Raw genomic sequence first — 20,873 nt, 5'->3', positions numbered from 1 at the left:
ATTGGTTTATTTATAAAAGCAGGATAAGAAAGAATAGCATCATCAACATCGACATCCATGTTGACGGTAGATGACATTCAGTTGACAAGTATTTGCTATTCCCAAAAGGAGCAAGTGCTCGGCAAACCACGCATGTGTGTAGATGTCTGCTCGTTAATCGGCAAATAGCAAGACGAATATTTCGCCGAATGACGCATGTCTGGAGCCGGCTTAAGGGTTCAGGTGTCAACAAATTTCAATCATACATTTATACTATAAAGGTTAAACTATGGACTAAATCAATGCCGTGGTAAACAGTTTCAACAAAATCAAATTCAGAACAAACTAGAATGTTTCTGACAAAAGGTTGCTACTATACTCCTAGCGAAGAATTTTGGCGACATCAATGCATTAAGCTATCATTTGGTATGCGGCAAACATTTGAGCATGAATCATTCTTCATTATTGTCTTCAAATACTTCCTAATTGTTAACGTCCTCAGGTCACAAAAGTGATTAAGAATACAAAATAAATCTCAACGTTATCCGAAAACATCTATTTGTTTATTTGTATAGAGACCATTTAAATCCCATTAAACTTGTACCATCAGTTGAACTAGAATTCTATAAAAGTTGTCCAAAATTAGACCTGGTAACTTAAACCTCAAGGCAATTAGGTATTATATGGGACACAAATGGGTCAAATCCTAGTTATATCGATTAGTTATCTTAATTATTCTTTCATTTTTGGTGCTATCATTGTTCCAAGATGTCATTTTCTTGACAATTTAAAATACAAAAAAACTCCTTCAGATGACTCCACATTCTCATTCCCATTGATGACAATATTGTGATGTCATTTGATCTATAGATATCTAGTCTCTCTCAAGTAAATGTGTCTCCTACTCCTCACTAACACCACGGAATAAAGAAGTACCCTTTACTCTGAAGTTGTTCTCAACTGTGCTAACCAGAGAGTAGGGAATGACTGTATTTGCATTCTATACTCTCTGGTGCTAACACTCTCACATGCTCTTTTCCTTTCTTTCTTTCATCACTCTTTCTTTCTTCATTCGATTGTCTTCTCAGAACTAATGTCATCGACTTCCTATACGTAGAAACTGGATATTCGGCCTAGATTCTATTTCTGCCTGAGCCTTTATCCCTGCGTAGAAGACATTGTTTTATGTTGTTCCGGATCTTTATGGAGATACATGCTCGGTACCAGTATTGGCCACGTTCTGGGACAAACATTAAACATAATCGGCGAGACATCTGTCATCGAGACATAAATATTGTGCACAGTATTTTAACCGCATACTACATTTGAACGCACAACATTAAATTTATGTACGCCTCACATTTGAAACTACATTTCAATTTTCATTTTACACCATGAATGGAGCACATATTGAAACTCTTTCAATTTGATTTGGAACAATTCATTTACAAAAGCAAATCAATCACTGATCGTGAGGGAGCAGTATTTTCCGCCCAAAACTGTTCCTCTCTCGAATTGTGATAAGACTTATATTGTCCAGAATGGCTGCATTAAGCAAACTGTGAAAATATTTGATAAATTAACTGAATAAACAAAACTGTCTACCTTTCTTCGCTGAGGATTAGCCTACTCTTGTGCATAGTAATGAAAGCGATAAATAAAATGAGATGAAGAGAACAATCTAACTTCAGGGCCACTAAAGAGTTGTAGATGCGATACTGACAGTAGTAGTACTTCATAGTCATAATTATTGTACCAAGTTTCGCAGTGTGGATTCAATTTCAGACGCTCACTTCACCGTAAAGTTTCACGCTAAGCTACTTTGTGACTGCCGTATATCATCAGGTGTGGTAATTAAAGTGTGGTTAGAATGGATGTAATTTGTTGATGTTACCTTTGGCATAGACTAATTGAATTTTATGGTTATAACAGTTACAAATTTTATGATTTACCGTTATGAATTTTACGATTCAGTTGAGTTTCATTGAATCGAAACCAGAAATATTAATGTTGGATCCATTTTTTTCGGAACGTTCTGGTGTCAGCTCTTCTATTTTACTGCCTTGAAAACCAACAGGAAATTCTTGAAAAATAATAGCAAAATTGTGAAGGCAAAGAGTGATGACAATTTCGCAACTTGCAACAGATGGCAAGCATACAGCTTGAGTGCAGATGGCATCATAATACGAGCCGAATGCGTTTTTAGATGCAATAGACCAGTCAGAGGAATAGCGAGATTCACTTCATAATGCCAGCTTTCCTCATTAATAGTATCAATGCTTCCCATCCATGCAATGGTGACATATTGAAGTGAATCTCACTAGATTGCCATGCCAATGACCACTACATTGTGTCGGAGTCGGCTTCGCTTTTACCAGCTAATAATTCCTCTGGTTCGTTGAACTAGAGCTATCAGTAGCAAGGTCACCTACATCATTATCAAACGTTGCATTCATCCAACAAAACTGAAAAGCATCATCTACCGTACCGTACTTCAATTTGGAAAAAAACGATTGATGGACTCGTCACGATTACTGCCATTTTCATTAAATCAATTTCAGGTATCGTACCTGAATACATAATTATCCTTAGGCTAGTTACACACTCATTCGGTTCGCTTCGTTTTCGGCAAATTCCGATAAGTGTGAAACGGTAATTCGGTTTGAATTCGGTACCGAATAGAAACCGCATAGAACCGAACGCCCACTTGACTCTAATTAATTCCATCAGGTTTTAATTCGTTGCTAGCGAGAGGCTACTTTCACACACTTTCGGTTCGGTTCGTTTCGTTTTCAGCAAATTCCTATAAGTGTAAAACGATGATTCGGTTTGAATTCGGTACCGAATAGCAACCGCATAGCACCGAACGCCCCCTCGACACGAATAGGTTTCATCATATTCGAATTCGTTGCTAGGGAAACAGGAAAAAACAAAGTCTTTTACACACGCTTGCCTTTTTTGTTTTTATTTCAACCTGATATAACGTGATTATCTGTTTCAAAATTTTCCAAGTCAAAATCATATGGTCAATTCATTTCTGTTAGTTCACAGGAACATTTTTTCTCAATGAATAGTTTGCTAAAAAAATATGAAAGATATAAATTAAAACTCAGGGAGAATTTTTATTTTTTATTTTTCCACGAATATTACATGATTTGAGATGAAGTTTATATACCATGTGTCAAAACAAGGAAAAAATTCTCAATTTAAAAAAATAATCTCTCTGAACATCCAAAATTAACATAATCAAAAAGTAATTCAAATAATTCACAATTTTTAATTAACTTCAAAATTTTTTTGTTCAAGAAATAACATCTTACAATTTAACACCAGCTGTTATATTTAAATATACCATGAACTGTGAAAATCCAAACACAGCTGTGTTTGAGAAGAAAATACCTAATTAGAACCGTACGAATTAAAACCTGACATGTATGAAAGCTTCATTCGTTTTCGGTGACGAACCGAACCGAACCGAATGAAACCGAATGCGTGTGAAGCTAGCCTTACAATCATGAATTTATTGAAAATGATAGACGAAAGAATAGATAAGAGGATGACTGTAATAAATATGGGACAGCGGAAGGAGAGGCCGACAGACCAGACAAAAGAATAGATAATAATAGGATGATTGTAATAAATACGGAACAGAGGAACTGAGAGACCGTTAGACCTATCACAATCTAGATTACGAACATGATTTTAGACAAGCCTCATAGTTCCGCCTACTCTTTTCTGATTGGTCAACAAGTTGCTGGAGCGCTGGAAATTTTCTGCCGTTATAAGGCATTAACCGTTATAAGGCATTAACTATAGACTGATAAGGAAAATTCCAATTTTTCATGAACCAATCACGAATAAGAACTGGACTAACTCCGCCTAGTTTCTACTGATTGGACAAAAGTACGCGTTACTTCACAATGACCATGATAAACGATTACATGATGTATTTAATGGTAAGTAGAATATTATTCCACTTGAAAATGATAAATTATTTCAACCGATCACTATACAGGGTGTCTCACCAAGGTTGTAACAGCCGTTGACCATAGACTCTACTCAACATTTCTGACAAAAATGTTCAGTAAAATTTTTTCCTATCGATCTTAGTTTTCGAGATGTATCGATTTTTCGATATTTGCAGAATATGCCTACTTCCGGTCATTAAATACTCAATAACTCGAAAACTACTGGTCGAATTTCAATTTCAAGGGTATTGTTGGAAAGAGAAAAACCTTTCTAACAAGAATTATTCAATTTTATTTGTTGTTAGATATTTTGTAGATTTTTATTAGGGCTTAAACTTAAAAAAATGCTATTCTTCAAATTCAAAGTCAAATTTAAAACCGTTTTTTCTTGATTTTTCTCCGGGTAATAATAGTAGTTTCAATATTTCAAAAACTTCTCAATTTCATAAGCTTTCGAATGATTATGAATTCGAAAAGGTAAGTTTCATGATAAAGTGTTCAAAACTGCTAATATCTGGAATGAACACCTTCCAAATGAGGAAATTCACAAACAGCATGCATCAAGTGGTGATCCTATGGGTGAAATCACCTGATTTCTCTCTGACAATATTCACAAGTTTTAATTAACATTTTAACATTCTACAATGATATGACTTTTTCAATAATTTGCATTATTTCCTGTACCATAAATCCTGAATAAAAAAAACAAGAAGTGTATGTTTCAGCCTATTTTCAGTATAGTTTTCAGTGTGCTTTCCAGTTAATTGGCATGATATGTATCAACTTTGGCTAGTAGAGAAGTGTTCGCTTTCATTATCATGAAATTTACCTTGATTGAGTACTTGAACATGTTATTGGTGTATGGAGAGTGTGGAAGTTTTTGAAATATTGAAACTACTATTATTACCCGGAGAAAAACCAAGAAAAAACAAAGTCTTTTACACACGCTTGCCTTTTTTGTTTTTATTTCAACCTGATATAACGTGATTATCTGTTTCAAAATTTTCCAAGTCAAAATCATATGGTCAATTCATTTCTGTTAGTTCACAGGAACATTTTTTCTCAATGAATAGTTTGCTAAAAAAATATGAAAGATATAAATTGAAACTCAGAGAGAATTTTTATTTTTTATTTTTCCACGAATATTACATGATTTGAGATGAAGTTTATATACCATGTGTCAAAACAAGGAAAAAATTCTCAATTTAAAAAAATAATCTCTCTGAACATCCAAAATTAACATAATCAAAAAGTAATTCAAATAATTCACAATTTTTTTGTTCAAGAAATAACATCTTACAATTTAACACCAGCTGTTATATTTAAATATACCATGAACTGTGAAAATCCAAACACAGCTGTGTTTGAGAAGAAAATACCTAATTAGAACCGTACGAATTAAAACCTGACATGTATGAAAGCTTCATTCGTTTTCGGTGACGAACCGAACCGAACCGAATGAAACCGAATGCGTGTGAAGCTAGCCTTACAATCGTGAATTTATTGAAAATGATAGACGAAAGAATAGATAAGAGGATGACTGTAATAAATATGGGACAGCGGAAGAGAGAGGCCGACAGACCAGACGAAAGAATAGATAATAATAGGATGATTGTAATAAATACGGAACAGAGGAACTGAGAGACCGTTAGACCTATCACAATCTAGATTACGAACATGATTTTAGACAAGCCTCATAGTTCCGCCTACTCTTTTCTGATTGGTCAACGAGTTGCTGGAGCGCTGGAAATTTTCTGCCGTTATAAGGCATTAACTATAGACTGATAAGGAAAATTCCAATTTTTCATGAACCAATCACGAATAAGAACTGGACTAACTCCGCCTAGTTTCTACTGATTGGACAAAAGTACGCGTTACTTCACAATGACCATGATAAACGATTACATGATGTATTTAATGGTAAGTAGAATATTATTCCACTTGAAAATGATAAATTATTTCAACCGATCACTATACAGGGTGTCTCACCAAGGTTGTAACAGCCGTTGACCATAGACTCTACTCAACATTTCTGACAAAAAATGTTCAGTAAAATTTTTTCCTATCGATCTTAGTTTTCGAGATGTATCGATTTTTCGATATTTGCAGAATATGCCTACTTCCGGTCATTAAATACTCAATAACTCGAAAACTACTGGTCGAATTTCAATTTCAAGGGTATTGTTGGAAAGAGAAAAACCTTTCTAACAAGAATTATTCAATTTTATTTGTTGTTAGATATTTTGTAGATTTTTATTAGGGCTTAAACTTAAAAAAATGCTATTCTTCAAATTCAAAGTCAAATTTAAAACCGTTTTTTCTTGATTTTTCTCCGGGTAATAATAGTAGTTTCAATATTTCAAAAACTTCTCAATTTCATAAGCTTTCGAATGATTATGAATTCGAAAAGGTAAGTTTCATGATAAAGTGTTCAAAACTGCTAATATCTGGAATGAACACCTTCCAAATGAGGAAATTCACAAACAGCATGCATCAAGTGGTGATCCTATGGGTGAAATCACCTGATTTCTCTCTGACAATATTCACAAGTTTTAATCAACATTTTAACATTCTACAATGATATGACTTTTTCAATAATTTGCATTATTTCCTGTACCATAAATCCTGAATAAAAAAAACAAGAAGTGTATGTTTCAGCCTATTTTCAGTATAGTTTTCAGTGTGCTTTCCAGTTAATTGGCATGATATGTATCAACTTTGGCTAGTAGAGAAGTGTTCGCTTTCATTATCATGAAATTTACCTTGATTGAGTACTTGAACATGTTATTGGTGTATGGAGAGTGTGGAAGTTTTTGAAATATTGAAACTACTATTATTACCCGGAGAAAAACCAAGAAAAAACGGTTTGAAATTTGACTTTGAATTTGAAGAATAGCATTTTTTCAAGTTTAAGCCCTAATAAAAAACTACAAAATATCTAACAACAAATAAAATTACATAATTCTTGTTAGAAATGTTTTTCTCTTTCCAGCAATACCCTTGAAATTGAAATTCGACCAGTAGTTTTCGAGTTATTGAGTATTTTATGACCGGAAGTAGGCCTATTCTAAAAATATCGAAAAATCGATTTATCTCGAAAACTAAGATCGATAGGAAAAAAGTTTACTGAACATTTTTTGTCAGAAATGTTGAGTAGAATCTATGGTAAACGGCTGTTACAACCTTGGTGAGACACCCTGTATATTAGAAATAGATTAACCATTAACTAATTAATTGAAAAAAAAAACTTTTAATAAAATATTTTATATTACTGATTGACAGCGATATCAGTTGAATGTTGACAAAAACAGTTTCAGGGCAGAATATCTATTTTATTATTTGATAGCTGTGATATCTATTTCAATTTCAATTTTATTGATGTCATGCATTGTACAATAATACATTATTGACACACGTCAAATTTACATTGGTACATCACATTGTAAAAAATATTAAGATATTAGAATGACAGAAAATAGCTCAATACGATGACAAATTGAGAAGAATCACATCATTTTCAAAATCTCTCCATTCGAGAAGTTCCATTTCACTGTAAAAAGATTTTTTGATCAGCCAGTCCTTCAACTTAATCTTCAACAAATCTTCTGTCTCAAATCCAGTCCTTCAACTCAATCTTCAACAAATCTTCTGAGTCAATCTCAAATATAACAGGTGGGAGAGAGTTCAATATTTTCCTGCTCATGTGATCAGGACTACCTTGGGAAAAATACGTTCTATGAGCATCAAGTCTTACAGCATTCCTAGACCTCGTGTTGTACCCGTGTATATCCGATCCTCTAGCCCAGGAATCTCTATGTTGTTGAATGATTGTAACTATTAATTATTTCTAATTTTTTCATGTTTTGGAATGGCTGACGGTAGGGTAAACATGAAAAAATCAAATTAGTAAAAAGGCCGTACATTTTGACTTATGCACTAATTGTATTTCATTTATTTCCATTATGAATTTGCTGATAACAAAAATATAACATTTTAAAATGTTGATGCAAAAAAGAGTCTAAACCTAACTTGGGCTACTGACACACAAACATAAATATTCAGGTTTTTCTTCAACATTAAAATTACAGTTATAATACAATATTTGTCTACAGATTAGACAGTTATTACCGCATCAGTTACATCCAAACCAGAATGTACTTCAACTGAGTCACGCTTTCAAAATCTGCCATTTCTGAACCTTTAGTACAATTTAATGACAGCCATTATTTCTTCCCTTAAAAGTATTATTGCAAAACAGACAATAACTACATGAATGACCAAGTCACGCCACAACTGCAACACCAAACTGAAGTGCAGCTTGCAACTGCTTCCTAATATAACAACATCAATAGCCTACTTCCCATTCAAGCAATGCTGACACATGAATGTGAATCTATTAGATAGAAACCAGTTTTGGTAGAACGTATTGCCGCCTGCTAAGCTACCAAACAGTCTACACTGCACTGTATTTAAATTCTTCACTTTTCCTTTAATGAGGCCCTCTCACTGCAAGCTATAGCATGTTGTGTTTCGTAACCAAAGCAGCCCTTATGGCTTATTGTGGCCTTTCTCTACGTGGGCTTCAACTTCAACACTTGGCTCGCCCACGCTTCGCTACGGGACGCTCTCGACAACATGAGAGCCAACATTGAACGTGTGACCTGTTTCGTCTACGCATGGTCATCCATCAACCACTACTTGGATGTACATTCATTAATTGAACATCGTATCTCTGTTCTATTTCTGTATCTGACTACATTAATGCTTTAAGGCTGTTCGCAACAATTTTTCTTATTTAAATTGGATAATCATTTTCAATATAATTGTTAAGATCATTATAAGAGTGAGAAAAAGTGGCAACTGGTCTAATAAGCGAGTTATGGGTTGATGAAAGTGCTAACTCCGTTTTCTTTCCAGATCATAAACGGTTTCGAATTTTCCATTGGATTTTTTTTAATACATTCAGTATGTCATTGGCTTTGTTCTAATATGCGTTTTTTCGCGATTTATGGCAAAAATAAACAAGTTATCGAATTTACAAAAAATGTTACTTTTTTATTTATGAACGATATGGGGAATAAAATGTTTTAGTTTGGAAAGATACATTTTTTTAATTTTTAAGAAAAGTTCTGTTAATATAGTCGAAACCGTTCATGATCTGGAAAGAAAACGAAATCTGGAAAGTAAGCACTTCAACAACTCATAACTCGCTTATCAGACCACTTAAAAATTTCAGTTGTCACTTTTTCTCACTCTTATAATGATCTTAACAATTATATTGAAAATGATTATGCAATTTGAATTGCAAAAAGTGTACCGAACTACAGCCTTAACAAAGTTTCATCTATCTAATCCATGTAGTATTGAAGGTGAAATTGTGATAAAAGTTCGCATATTGACACAAAGTAATAGAAATTGTCACAGCCACTAACAATTCAACTGTAGTTTTTCAATTTCGACTAGACTTGATTTACTAGAGACTAGTAACTGTTGGTATAATACTATAGTGATGCCAACTTTATAATGGCAGTAGAGAAAGATAGGAGAACAGCGTTGCCGATTCTCTGGCATGCTAATGCCATCTACGGAGGATAGCTGATTATACAGGTATATCTGATGTAATGTCATATTATTAGAATAATCAATTTTATTTTATTCGTCAAGAAAATATATTTTTCAATGTAAAAAAATAAATGTTCATAATTATTGAGATAAGATATTTTGTTAGTTATCTATATTTCTACACTGTTCAAAAACGATCTGGTAACTTTGCCGAGCTAGAAAAGGCTAGCGTTATCTGCTCTGTCGAATGATAGACAAGGGTAGCAACACTAATGTTAACCTTCCGGGACGCGCGCCTATTTTTGTAACACGAGGACGCGCGCGTTGTACTTTATACAACACTTGGTTCCTTCATTAAAATAGCTACTATATCAATTTATATGTGCAACTTTTATCATTATTTTCATTACAAGACTATTTTTGAATGTTAGTATGATATTTTTAGTATGTTTTGGATTTTTAATAATTATTAGAAGGAACTAAAAAAAATAATGTTATGTTAGAAAACTTTTAATACACATAGTAAAAACTCCGTACAGAAATATACCATTCATTCAATGTTTGAAGCTCTTTTTTATTTCTCAATTTTTTTTTGTTCAGGCCACTTCAGTTCTATTCGATTGTAAACAGTCTCGCTCCCTTTTGAATTGAGGTGCTAAAGATACAATATGCTGGTTAGTGCAATATAAAATCTCATCAATCATATCAAGGCTGATAACTGATAAAAATGCTTCAACTTCATCTTTTGCATTCTTAGCCACCTTCTTTGTACCAGGGAGAATCTTTATAATAGTTTTATTCTTAGTCTTGCTGGTTGTTGCTACTTCAGACGTACACCAGATTGTATCACCATCCTTCACAAGAATTAACTCAATATCATCATGTTCGGGAGAATGTTCATCAACGAAATTACTGGTTTCTCATTCACTTCCATTGCCACCTTCTACTTCACTATCATCCGAAAATTAGTTGTATTCTATCACTTCCTCACTGTCATCTGAAAAGTCAATGTTTTGCTCATCTTCTGAACTACTTTCATTGAGGAGTCGGTCTATTTCACTTGTTCTTAGAACATCTGACATCACGAAAATTGTCAAAACTGTTTATAATTAGCAAAATTAATAATAACTCATCTGAAACTAACGGTAACATCACACTCACTTTCGAAAAATGGACCACTAGACTTCAAACTTTACACTAAGCTTGGACGCGCGCGATGTAAAAAGTACAACATTTCTGACACCGGTCTCTTCAACACTGAATAGGGTATGACCAGTGATTGATAGTAATGCAATATTTTGTCTATGGGCGGAGCTAGATGTCGCGGAGGAATACTTCAAGGTTACCAACCTCACGGATGTGAATTTCTCAATTAAAACGAAAAACTTTCTGACTGTTGTACTTTTTACAACGGCGCGCGTCCTGGAAGGTTAATCAAATACTGCCATTATAGCGTGAACCTCACTATAGTCAGAATTCGAAACTAGTGAACTGAGCTTACTAGGTATTGATAATGATGACCGGAACACGTTTATCTAATTATTTCAATGATTGAAATTTGGAGACAATTTCAAGTCTTTTCATCAAATTGATCAAATCTCGAATCTTTATGCTATCTTATCAATGATTTTCCATCAAGAAAAACAAGTCATACTATTTATAGTTATTAGAACATCCTAGAAATTACGAATACGAGTGCATTCATACAAATATTTTCTTAAGTGTGATTCATATTTTCTTCCATAGTATTTTCAGTATTTATAGTATTGCAGATTCAATAAGCCTACCGCCATTTCATATTGAAGTTGAAGAAATTCTCGAGAACTTGATCCAACAACGTATTATAACAATAGAAAAATCTTCAGCATCAAAGTAGTTCTGCTATGTTAGCAGAAAAACGTACATACAATTCACAATATATGAAACGTAAGTTTGTAAATTTGAAAGGAAATTATATGGAATTTCAACTAAATATTTCTTCAAAATTGTTTTCAAATAAAAGCCTCTTCTTGAGTCAAATGGTTGAAGTCAATTCCGATCACATTTAACGTCATGAGCTCTCCCAACTTTTTTAGGAAGATTTCTTCATTCTAGTGATGAAATTATCATCCAACATATGGCGGCAAGGCTGTCAACTAAAGACTGAATTTTGTGAAAGACTGTACTCAATATCAAGTTTATTTCTACTGCGCACTTGAACACTAATATTTTTTTCTGCAATTCTATTATTACGGTGCTTACCGGATCCTTTGACGGGCTCTAATATTACCGCCAATGATCTCTCGTGAAGTACTCTTCTTAGAGCTTGGATAATTGCAACTGCGAAATGAAAATTTATAACAACTCGTAATTATCAACTCGCCGTTGTTTTATATTGGTTTAGAAGATATCTCTTGAAATTATTGATAAGAAGCACAATGTGAGACTGAAACTGCCATTAGTCCTTGAAAATAACATTGATGCTTCCCATTTAGACAATGCTGACAACTTGAAGTCAATCTCACTATAGATTTATTCATAGTTTCCAAAAGTAAGTAAAAATCTTGCCTCCTACCAGCATCTACCAGAGTACTTGTTCTGTTTTCCAATTCGCATTCAAGTTCAATATTGCACAATTACATTATCTAATAGAGTACAGTTTTCTCATAGAGTATTGTGAAGATACTCGGCACTCTGCATTTATGCTGATAAGAAAACTAGTGTTATATACATTTTTTAAAGCCGTCTAAATTAATTTTATAAGAATCTTGTATCACACATTCAAACCAACAATTCAAAGAGAATTGAATAATATTCATCCCCTAAATTCATCTGTTAGATGAATTTCAAGCCATTCTCATAATACACAGACTTCAAAAAACTTGAATTCAATTCAGTACGTCTCTGGAGACATCGATTTTCAATTTCGCAAATTGAAAAATTACATTGAATTCTTGATTCAATAATAAATTAAGTTGGTCCATGACTTTTATTGGGTATAGCCGAGTCCTGTGGAGTTACTGGCATCATACATAGAATAATTTATAATAAGTGAAGGATATTCCTTGGATACTCCTGCAGGGCTTTAGGTATCAAGTATCCATGCTTAAAAATAGTTTGAATGGATGTTTCAAAATCATCCGGAATCAAATTCATATCTTCAAAATGAGAAATATAGTTTCCAAGAAGAAAACAATGCTTTTCATTCCCAGTTCTCTCAAGTGCACTGGTGAGCATATTTCTGATGATATCATCCGACTTGTTATGATATCATAGCTTGAAATTCGGAGATTAATTCATCCTCACAACACTATCAATCAATAGAGTACATTTCATATCTGGACGCAATTAATTATTTCTTGGGGGATGTTGGTCGGCATGGAGGATTGATAAATGATGTAGCAATGAATAATGCCTCAGTTACAATTTAAAAGCGATGAATATATCCAAGTGCACACATAAATAAGAGGCTCTGGATTCACTGCAAACTGTCAGCATTCTATATAAATTACATCAATGCTTCCCATAAAACCAATGCTGACAGTTTGAAGTGGACGATAACGGCTATGAATAAACTGTCCGCTTGTTCGCCTGTTGAGACTCAGATGAATGATGGACGAAAAACGCCACTCCGTTGTTGTTGTTGTTATTTATCAGACAAGTACATCAACGCCAACAACCATTGATTGACGTCCCGACGCAAAGTCAATTTAAATGTCTCGATGTTTACGTTTCGTTTTCTCGAGTGGCGTGTTCTCGGCGACTATGGTGAGATTCACTTTATACTGTCAGTATTTCTAATAAATAGCATCAATACTTCTAATTCATCCAATGCTGATAGTCTGCAGTGAAACTCACCACCGAATTGGACAGGGCTGCAACTAAGTGGTTGTCATTTTGATTTGCTGTGAACTAGCGTTCCCTATTACAACCATCAATTCTTCGTCTTGCATCTCTTCTCTGCAACAAGATTCGTTGGAGATGGAGATGATGTGGGTGGCGACACAAGCAGCACATTCTCCCTCTCTCTTGCACACCACTATTGACCCACTTCACCACACATCATCTTGTTTGGCTGTGCTTCATTACACTGAGACATACATTCAACTCAACTGGCCGATTCCAATTCACTTCAGTCTGACCGCATTTCTTGAAAAACAGTACCGCACATTCATCACTTCAAACAATACTACTGATTCAAACCATCTGCTCAGCAGAACTACTTCTAGTACGAATGCAGAATTATCATGGCAGCCAATGTATTAATTCGAACAACATCTGTGGAAGATGAGACTTGGCACTTAGCATCCACTTATATGAGATGGATTAATGCCTGGTATAATCAATGTACATTATTGTTCAATTGAATCTGGAAGGATCGGCTGGACTTGATAATTTAACATTCTTCAAGTGTGAGTAAAGTTCAATGACGGGTTTAGAGTAACTGGCAGCTGATTCGAAAATAGATAGATAGACGATAGGCTGCCTTTATTTTAACAAGATTACTGGGGATATTTAATTCTTGTTCGTGTATTCAACATCAGGCATCGCACCCGCAGTAGATGAAAAGCATACGGTAATGAGGAATTATCCACAATTGAAGAACTGAAAGATTCTCTAATATCTTGACGATGACTCTGTTTAACCAGCTATCAAGTTGTAATCAATTAAATAACGATTTTTATTTTCACAAATAACTCAACTATTGCTAATCTTGAACTTTAAAAGTTTACGTAATCTACAAACGTATTAGGTGAGGTAATGGAACTGCATTTACTTGATTTCGTTTTCAATTCAATGACTCTGGATTGAATCTTGCAAATATATCTAATTCAATGTAACTGATAATTAGAGGCGGTAGAAGTAGGTTGACATAGAAAAGTAAAAACAAGGTTGAAAACCAGTAGGATCAGTGGCGCTGATTACTGTTACCTGATGTACGAATAGCACGCATTATAATTATTATGAAATTTATAAGTAAGATGAATCATGGGTCATGGCTCATGTTCAACAATCACAACGATTGCATCACCCAAGATTAAATATTTCTAATCAAAAGATTACTATTCAACTTTGATTAAACTCACTATTGAAAAATCTATCAACTTGTATTCAACTTTTTGATGATAACGGAATAATATCTCCATTATTACAATATAAAATAAATTGTACAGCGAGGTCCACTTTATAATGGCATTATTTGAAGAACATTGGTGTTCCTATCCTTGTCCATCATTCGACAAGGCAAATAGCGCCATCCTTTTCTACCTCTGCAACGTTACCAGATCGTGGATACTTGTGGATACTAATCCACTGTTCTTCTATCTTTCTACACTGCCATTATAACAAGGACCTCACTATAGTTTGGATTCCACCAATAGTTTTCCTTTAACACGTCCTGGCTCTTCGAAAATGTCACATGGCAAACAACGTAATGCAATAAAATGCTAGCATAATAGAACAACGTAGTGCATTCGCTTTTATCGATCTAAACTGAGATTTGAACTTTGTCGTATGCCAACAGACAGTTTGTCGGCCAACCAGCAGTTGGCGAGTTGGCGAGAAGAAGAGCATGACCGCACTGAAATGAAAAACAGAATGCTGCAGTCTCGTGCTGTCGTATCCTGGCGACCTAGATGCTACTGCAGAGGCAGCCACTGTGCTCAGGGGTCATGTGTCAAGCATACTGCACTAGAGGAAAGAGATGCGTCCAACACATGACATAGAAAGGGAGCGAGACAGATAGAGGAATATAATATAGAGGCAAAGAGGCAATAGAACTCTATCTGCACCGTGCCATACTTTAGTGCTTAATTTGCAAATTGATAAAGGTAGAACCTATAAAGTGCGCTACAGTTAAGAAAGAGCATAAGTGCGCTACATAACAGAAAGAGATAGCAGATCTATTTGTAAGGCCATTGGATGCAGTGGAATAAAAGAGGACCAACCAACAGCTGCGAGACAGGTCAAGGTCGATCCTAGTGTAACACATTAAATTATTCTACTCCAGCTGGAATTTTAGTAGTTTTCCATGAAACTATAAACCATGAAACAAAGATGTATCAAACTTCTATAAGAATGGAAATATATATCACATGTATTCTGTATTCTTCATTCTAAATAAAAGAACTTAGATTGTAAATAGTGGTTAGACCTACGGTTTTCAAGTTCTTCTATTTATTTAGTACTAGAACTGATTAATCATACGTTTATTTATGAATGATTATTTTTTGCAGCCCTTATTGAAAGCAGTTTTATTTAAATTTATTTATTCGATCAAGCACATTAAATAATTGGAAAGAAAAGAACTTAACTCAACGTATCGTACTTCTAATCTTAACTATCGTACCCATATATTTAGCTAGAGCGATACAAGACTCCCGATACCTTCTATAGTCATATTTACACTATACTGTCAGTATTCCTTATAAATATACTACCTCTATAGTGCCTACATATCTATCAGGAGCAATACAGTAATGCTCACCGAATAACCTAGACTGCAGATAAAATCTACAGACTTATACAAAATAATTCTTTCCACACGATTGCTGTTCAATGGCTCTATTTGTCACCTTCTGAAAGCCATTATTGGCCGTGGCCCAAGTAGCTGCAGCGTTCGACGCCAGGTTACGCAAGCAGCGCTTTCCATAAAGTCGCATTTCACTGGTGGAAAGCTAGAAACGAGCGTAGCAAACAGGACAGAATGGGGTTAGCACGCTTGGGAAAACCAATGACTGACTGTGGAAATGGCACCACTACTGGAAAACACACAAACATAGTCCGAGACTAATCGATAGACCAACTCCAAAATAGTGGCCATTTCATAACAGATCCATTCACATAACCGACGTTATAAAATAGGGGAAATCAATTGTCAGAGTTCTACTGAATTTAGATGGAATATTTTAACTACAAATGCTCGAGTGACAAAATGAGTAGATAGGCTTAATAGACTGGATAAATGCTCTATTAAGCAGATTTAAACAGTATATTATACAGCCATCAATCAAATCGTAGGTGAACACTACCTCCACAACGTTTTAAAACTATTTTGTAACTCATAAAGGTTTCTTAAGTGACCGAATTTAGAAATAACTTTATTAAAATTATAATACTTAAAAAATAATTATTATATAACCGTATTTCTCTAATGAGGAATAATGCTGGGCGATTTTTCAATGTGAAATAGCATTCGAGTGAATTATATAACCGCACTAGAATTGCGGTTCATGGAAGAAGACTTTTCATAGCTAGGTTCTCCACCTCCACTTAACCTGCTATGAACTCTTAGTGTAAACTTGTGGTAAAGTAATGTTGCTAATGGAAGAGGACTTATTCACAGATCTTATAGAGCTTTTCTACTTTTACATACTGTGATGAACTTTTCTTCATTATTTATGAATGTACAAGTTCACGATGTAGAGGAGACCCTCACTCACGTGAAGGCAAGGAAAATGTCATCTAGCCATTAGTCATGGTTATTTTCATTAAAATAAATGGATGAGTTCAGTTCAATATGTCTCTTGCTACCGTCCATTAATTTCAATTAAACTTTTTCGTTGAATGAAAATAATTCCAACATTAAAACATTTTTCTTGGGTTCTCTTGGAAGGTATCATCCTTTAACAAACTTTTCCAATGATAAGTAATGAGCATTTAGGTATGAGAAAATTTAGAAGTCGAGGTAGTGAAGTTGTTAAAATGAATGCTGTTCGATTCACAGCAACGTGTTACAACAAGTTATGACTCTGAGGAGAAATAGAAATGAAAAGCCACAAGTGAAAAGAAAGGTAGCTGCAATGGTTGGTATCATCACATCACCACGTCACAGCAAACTTATGAAGGTGAACGAATACTAGAAGGTCGAAGTCGTACGGTCGTACCCACTTTCACTTCCGATTCTTTCAGTTACTCATCAGAGCTCCAGTACAAAACAATAAGCCCAGGTAATAAACTTCTTTAGCTGTCTATTTGGCATCGTTAACATAATCTACTAGTGCTGGTATAGAAAAGTATCGATTTGAATATCGATATAGAATAGTATTGATTTGAGCACATTACGTTAGTGAACCGCCGCATTGCTTCAAAGGAGCCCTTCTACACAGAGCGATCGCAACACAATCGCATCTCATCAACCATTCAAACGGAACACTGCACAAATTGGAAATTCACTTTCACCATTCGTTTGCACTCAAAAGCCATAAATCATAGACGAGTCACACTTTGACGGCACATTCAAAAACGATAAAGTTGCGAGATTTCATTATTAAACCTTCACGAGGAAATGGTTGAATGCACAGCGAAAATGTTAGAGCTTCCTTATCGAGATGGTTACTACAGCTGAAAGCGTACACTAATTATTTAAAATATGCGTATACACCTGAATAAGAAAACCAACGACAAATTATCAAAATGGTGTTTTAGAAATATTACACATTTTTGGTGATATTGCGTCCAAGCCTTATGCTTGGGTAAAGGTAATGGGAGGGGTGGTAAAGAGATCGGATAAGAAACAATTTTGAGTATAAAACCATTCACATGATTTATCAATTATTACATCATTTTTAGATGGAAGTTATATGAGTAAAATAAAAAAGAAAGTTTAATGAAATAAATTAAAAATTCCCCGAGGATGGAAATTACCTACGGATCTAGGTCCAGTCTATCTCTCATTATTATGTATACAGAATATCCCATTACCAGCTACACTCAATCTTGGGGCTTCTGTGATCATACTCTTTAGCGAAAAATCTATGTCTAAATTTCAGTACAGCGTCGCCTATAATCTGATACAGCGTTGCCTGAATTCCAATGCTGCGTTGTAAAAAATGTGATACATCCGATGGCAAAAACTTGGAAGACTAGAGCCTGCAAGCAGCCAGAAACCTATTGAAGCAAGAAATTCTAGGACTACCGCCGCGGAATAAGGAGACCGAAGGTGAAAAAGATACGTGGGCCGTCAGGCGTGGCCTTCACGCTTTGTGCGTAAGTAGATGGTAGAGCGCAGAGCAGAGCAGAGACCACCATCCCAATTCGAATTGATGTTTCGCCCACTGCTCACATTATACCCATTTCGCCTCTACAAGTCACCACAATGCCTGGCACCGACCAACACATTACAACTGCTGTTTACAAGCCTACTAACAAATAGTTTGCTCAATTTTATCTCGGTGAGGAAAGCGCACAATACCTTGCAAGTTTCTATCTTTCCTTTGATAATTTCAATTTATTTGATCCAAGTACAAAGGGTCTTTACTATACCTTACAAAGGTATGGAAATTAGTTGGATTTTATGGAAATTGTTGGATGAGCTTAGAGTCGATCTTAAAGGTTCAGTTACAATTACGACTCTACGATTCTAGCCGCGCGGCTGTAACCGTGTCTCTACTGAGCCGCGTCGGAATGAAGCTTGAACTTTTTTCTAGTAGAATTAAAAAATATTTTCAGTTAAATATATCTACTTCTAGTAAAAGCAATACAGCCAACACTTCTAATTCATCTGCCGCCATAACGCTTATTCAACATGAAAATCGAATAAATCGAATGGATTGATTGGTTATGTATTGCAGCCGCTAGCAATATCGAGCGGCTTCGTCGCTTTATGGCACTGAATTAATGTACCGACTCATGACCGACTACTACTGCGCACTCGCAAAGTTAATTATTATTTTAAATGCATTGTGCATTAAAATGAAAAAAATATTATAGGTATATTATGTTGATTGATTAAAATTCCAGAGCATGTACCACAAACCAAGCAATCCAGTCAAATTTTCAATAATCTTAGCTACTAAGGATGTTACTGAATACATTTTGATCTTTCAATTGCACGAAAGATTCACAACAAACATTTATGAACAAAACTATTCTTATTATTCACGTTTCTAATAAAGCTTGGCTACGAAGTAGCCAATCGGTTTCAATCATACAGTAAATATTGTTTGGAAAATGATAAGAACTGATGTTAAACTTGTGAGATCAGAGTTTAATGGAATTGGACTCACCGAAATTCCAGGTTGTGGCAGAATATCGGTCAGACCACGAGATCTGCGAGAACCACTTACAACTGCCATTCTGCCTATTATTGGCTGACGCGATTCTACAAACATGTCACATTATTCACCACAGCGAAATCTGTAAAGAAATCATGTAAGCATGAAACGCATGAGAATTGGTTGAATAAGCTAAAAGATGTAACTTTCAACTTGTTGCTTATGTAACAGAATATTTTGAGTTACTCTACTCTAGTACTAAATTTAGTTCATTTATAAATTTATATTCGGTTGCACAAAAGCCTGTCAAATTTGAACAATGATTAACTGCTACAAGAACCGATCACAAAAGCTACTTATTTAAAAGCCTTTCTGATTGGTTCTTGTGACATTAAATTTTATTTAAATTGTAACAAACAGGCTTAAAGGTTAGGCAACCGTTTACAACGAATAACTCAAGTGTGACCAGCTTAAACTCAAGTTCTCAAGTCTTGATTCTGGTCTTGACTAATGCATCAAAGGTTTCAAGTAAGAAGTTGTAAATTAAGTATAATGTGGTTAATTGTAGCCACATTACATAATTGTAAGTTCAATGTGATAAAATATGAATAAAAAATGTATTATATACGGTTCAAGCCAATATTTTTTTTATAAATCAAGAAAAACTGTATATTTACATCAAAGTTTTAAATATTTTTAATACATTAAAAGTAAATTTTTATAACTAGATACGCCAATTTCCACATAATATAACATTTTAAAGTTTATAATTTATTTTGTTATTTCAAGTTTTCAAAATATTTTGGACAGCATTTATAAATGAAAATTAATTAAAATATGCAAAAAGCATATTTTAATTGATAAAATGTGTAGCATAAAACATCAAAAAGCATTAAAAGTTGAAATATCCAATCAAAATAAATTAAATTATTGGCGACAAATCAAGGATAACCTCAAAACCAGCCATGTTTACAACTGGCTCAAATGCTCAGATTCGTCGCTTCACCTGTTGGCAAAATGTTATAAAATACATCTTGCTATTCTAGACATTTTAATAGGTGGTAAATAAAAAAAAGTGTTTAAATAGATTATGTTAAGACTTTTAAGAAGGTAAATGTCATAAAAAGTTGACTACTAATAGGTTAACGCTATGGATGTGTACCTGAAACACCAGCTGAAGGAGCTGGGAACACTTGGAAGCACATTCTGTCTCGTAGTTCACAGAGCAAAAATAATGTATTTATTATCTAAACACAGATATGCACAAGAAACAAACTATCAAACATATCAATTTAATCCACAAATGCAAAGAGACACATAGCAACACTACACGAAATAAACACGAACGCAGAATACAGAAGACTACCACAATAGGGTCAACGCCATAATA

General features: G+C 34.4%; 1 protein-coding gene across 6 annotated transcripts in view; it reads right to left on the bottom strand.

Annotated features, from left to right (window-relative positions):
* Positions 1 to 20,873, bottom strand: part of LOC111047564 (GTPase-activating protein CdGAPr) — a 139,109-nt gene extending 118,236 nt beyond the window's left edge. For 5 of the 6 annotated variants that reach the window (XM_039428438.1, XM_039428434.1, XM_039428435.1 and 2 more), the window contains exons 1-2: positions 20,646 to 20,873; positions 19,496 to 19,625 (exon numbers count right to left, since the gene is read on the bottom strand). In XM_039428438.1, coding sequence (XP_039284372.1) covers positions 19,496 to 19,600 — 105 coding nt within the window. In that variant the 5' untranslated portion in view covers positions 19,601 to 19,625; positions 20,646 to 20,873. The remainder of the gene's footprint in view (positions 1 to 19,495; positions 19,626 to 20,645) is intronic. The other variant, XM_022333342.2, reaches the window with a different exon arrangement.

This window comes from Nilaparvata lugens, chromosome 5 (assembly GCF_014356525.2).
Source record: "Nilaparvata lugens isolate BPH chromosome 5, ASM1435652v1, whole genome shotgun sequence".
In the NCBI taxonomy this organism is placed as follows: Eukaryota; Metazoa; Arthropoda; class Insecta; order Hemiptera; family Delphacidae; genus Nilaparvata; species Nilaparvata lugens.
Note: the sequence above shows the minus strand (reverse complement) of the source record. Positions and strands in the feature narration are given on the sequence as shown.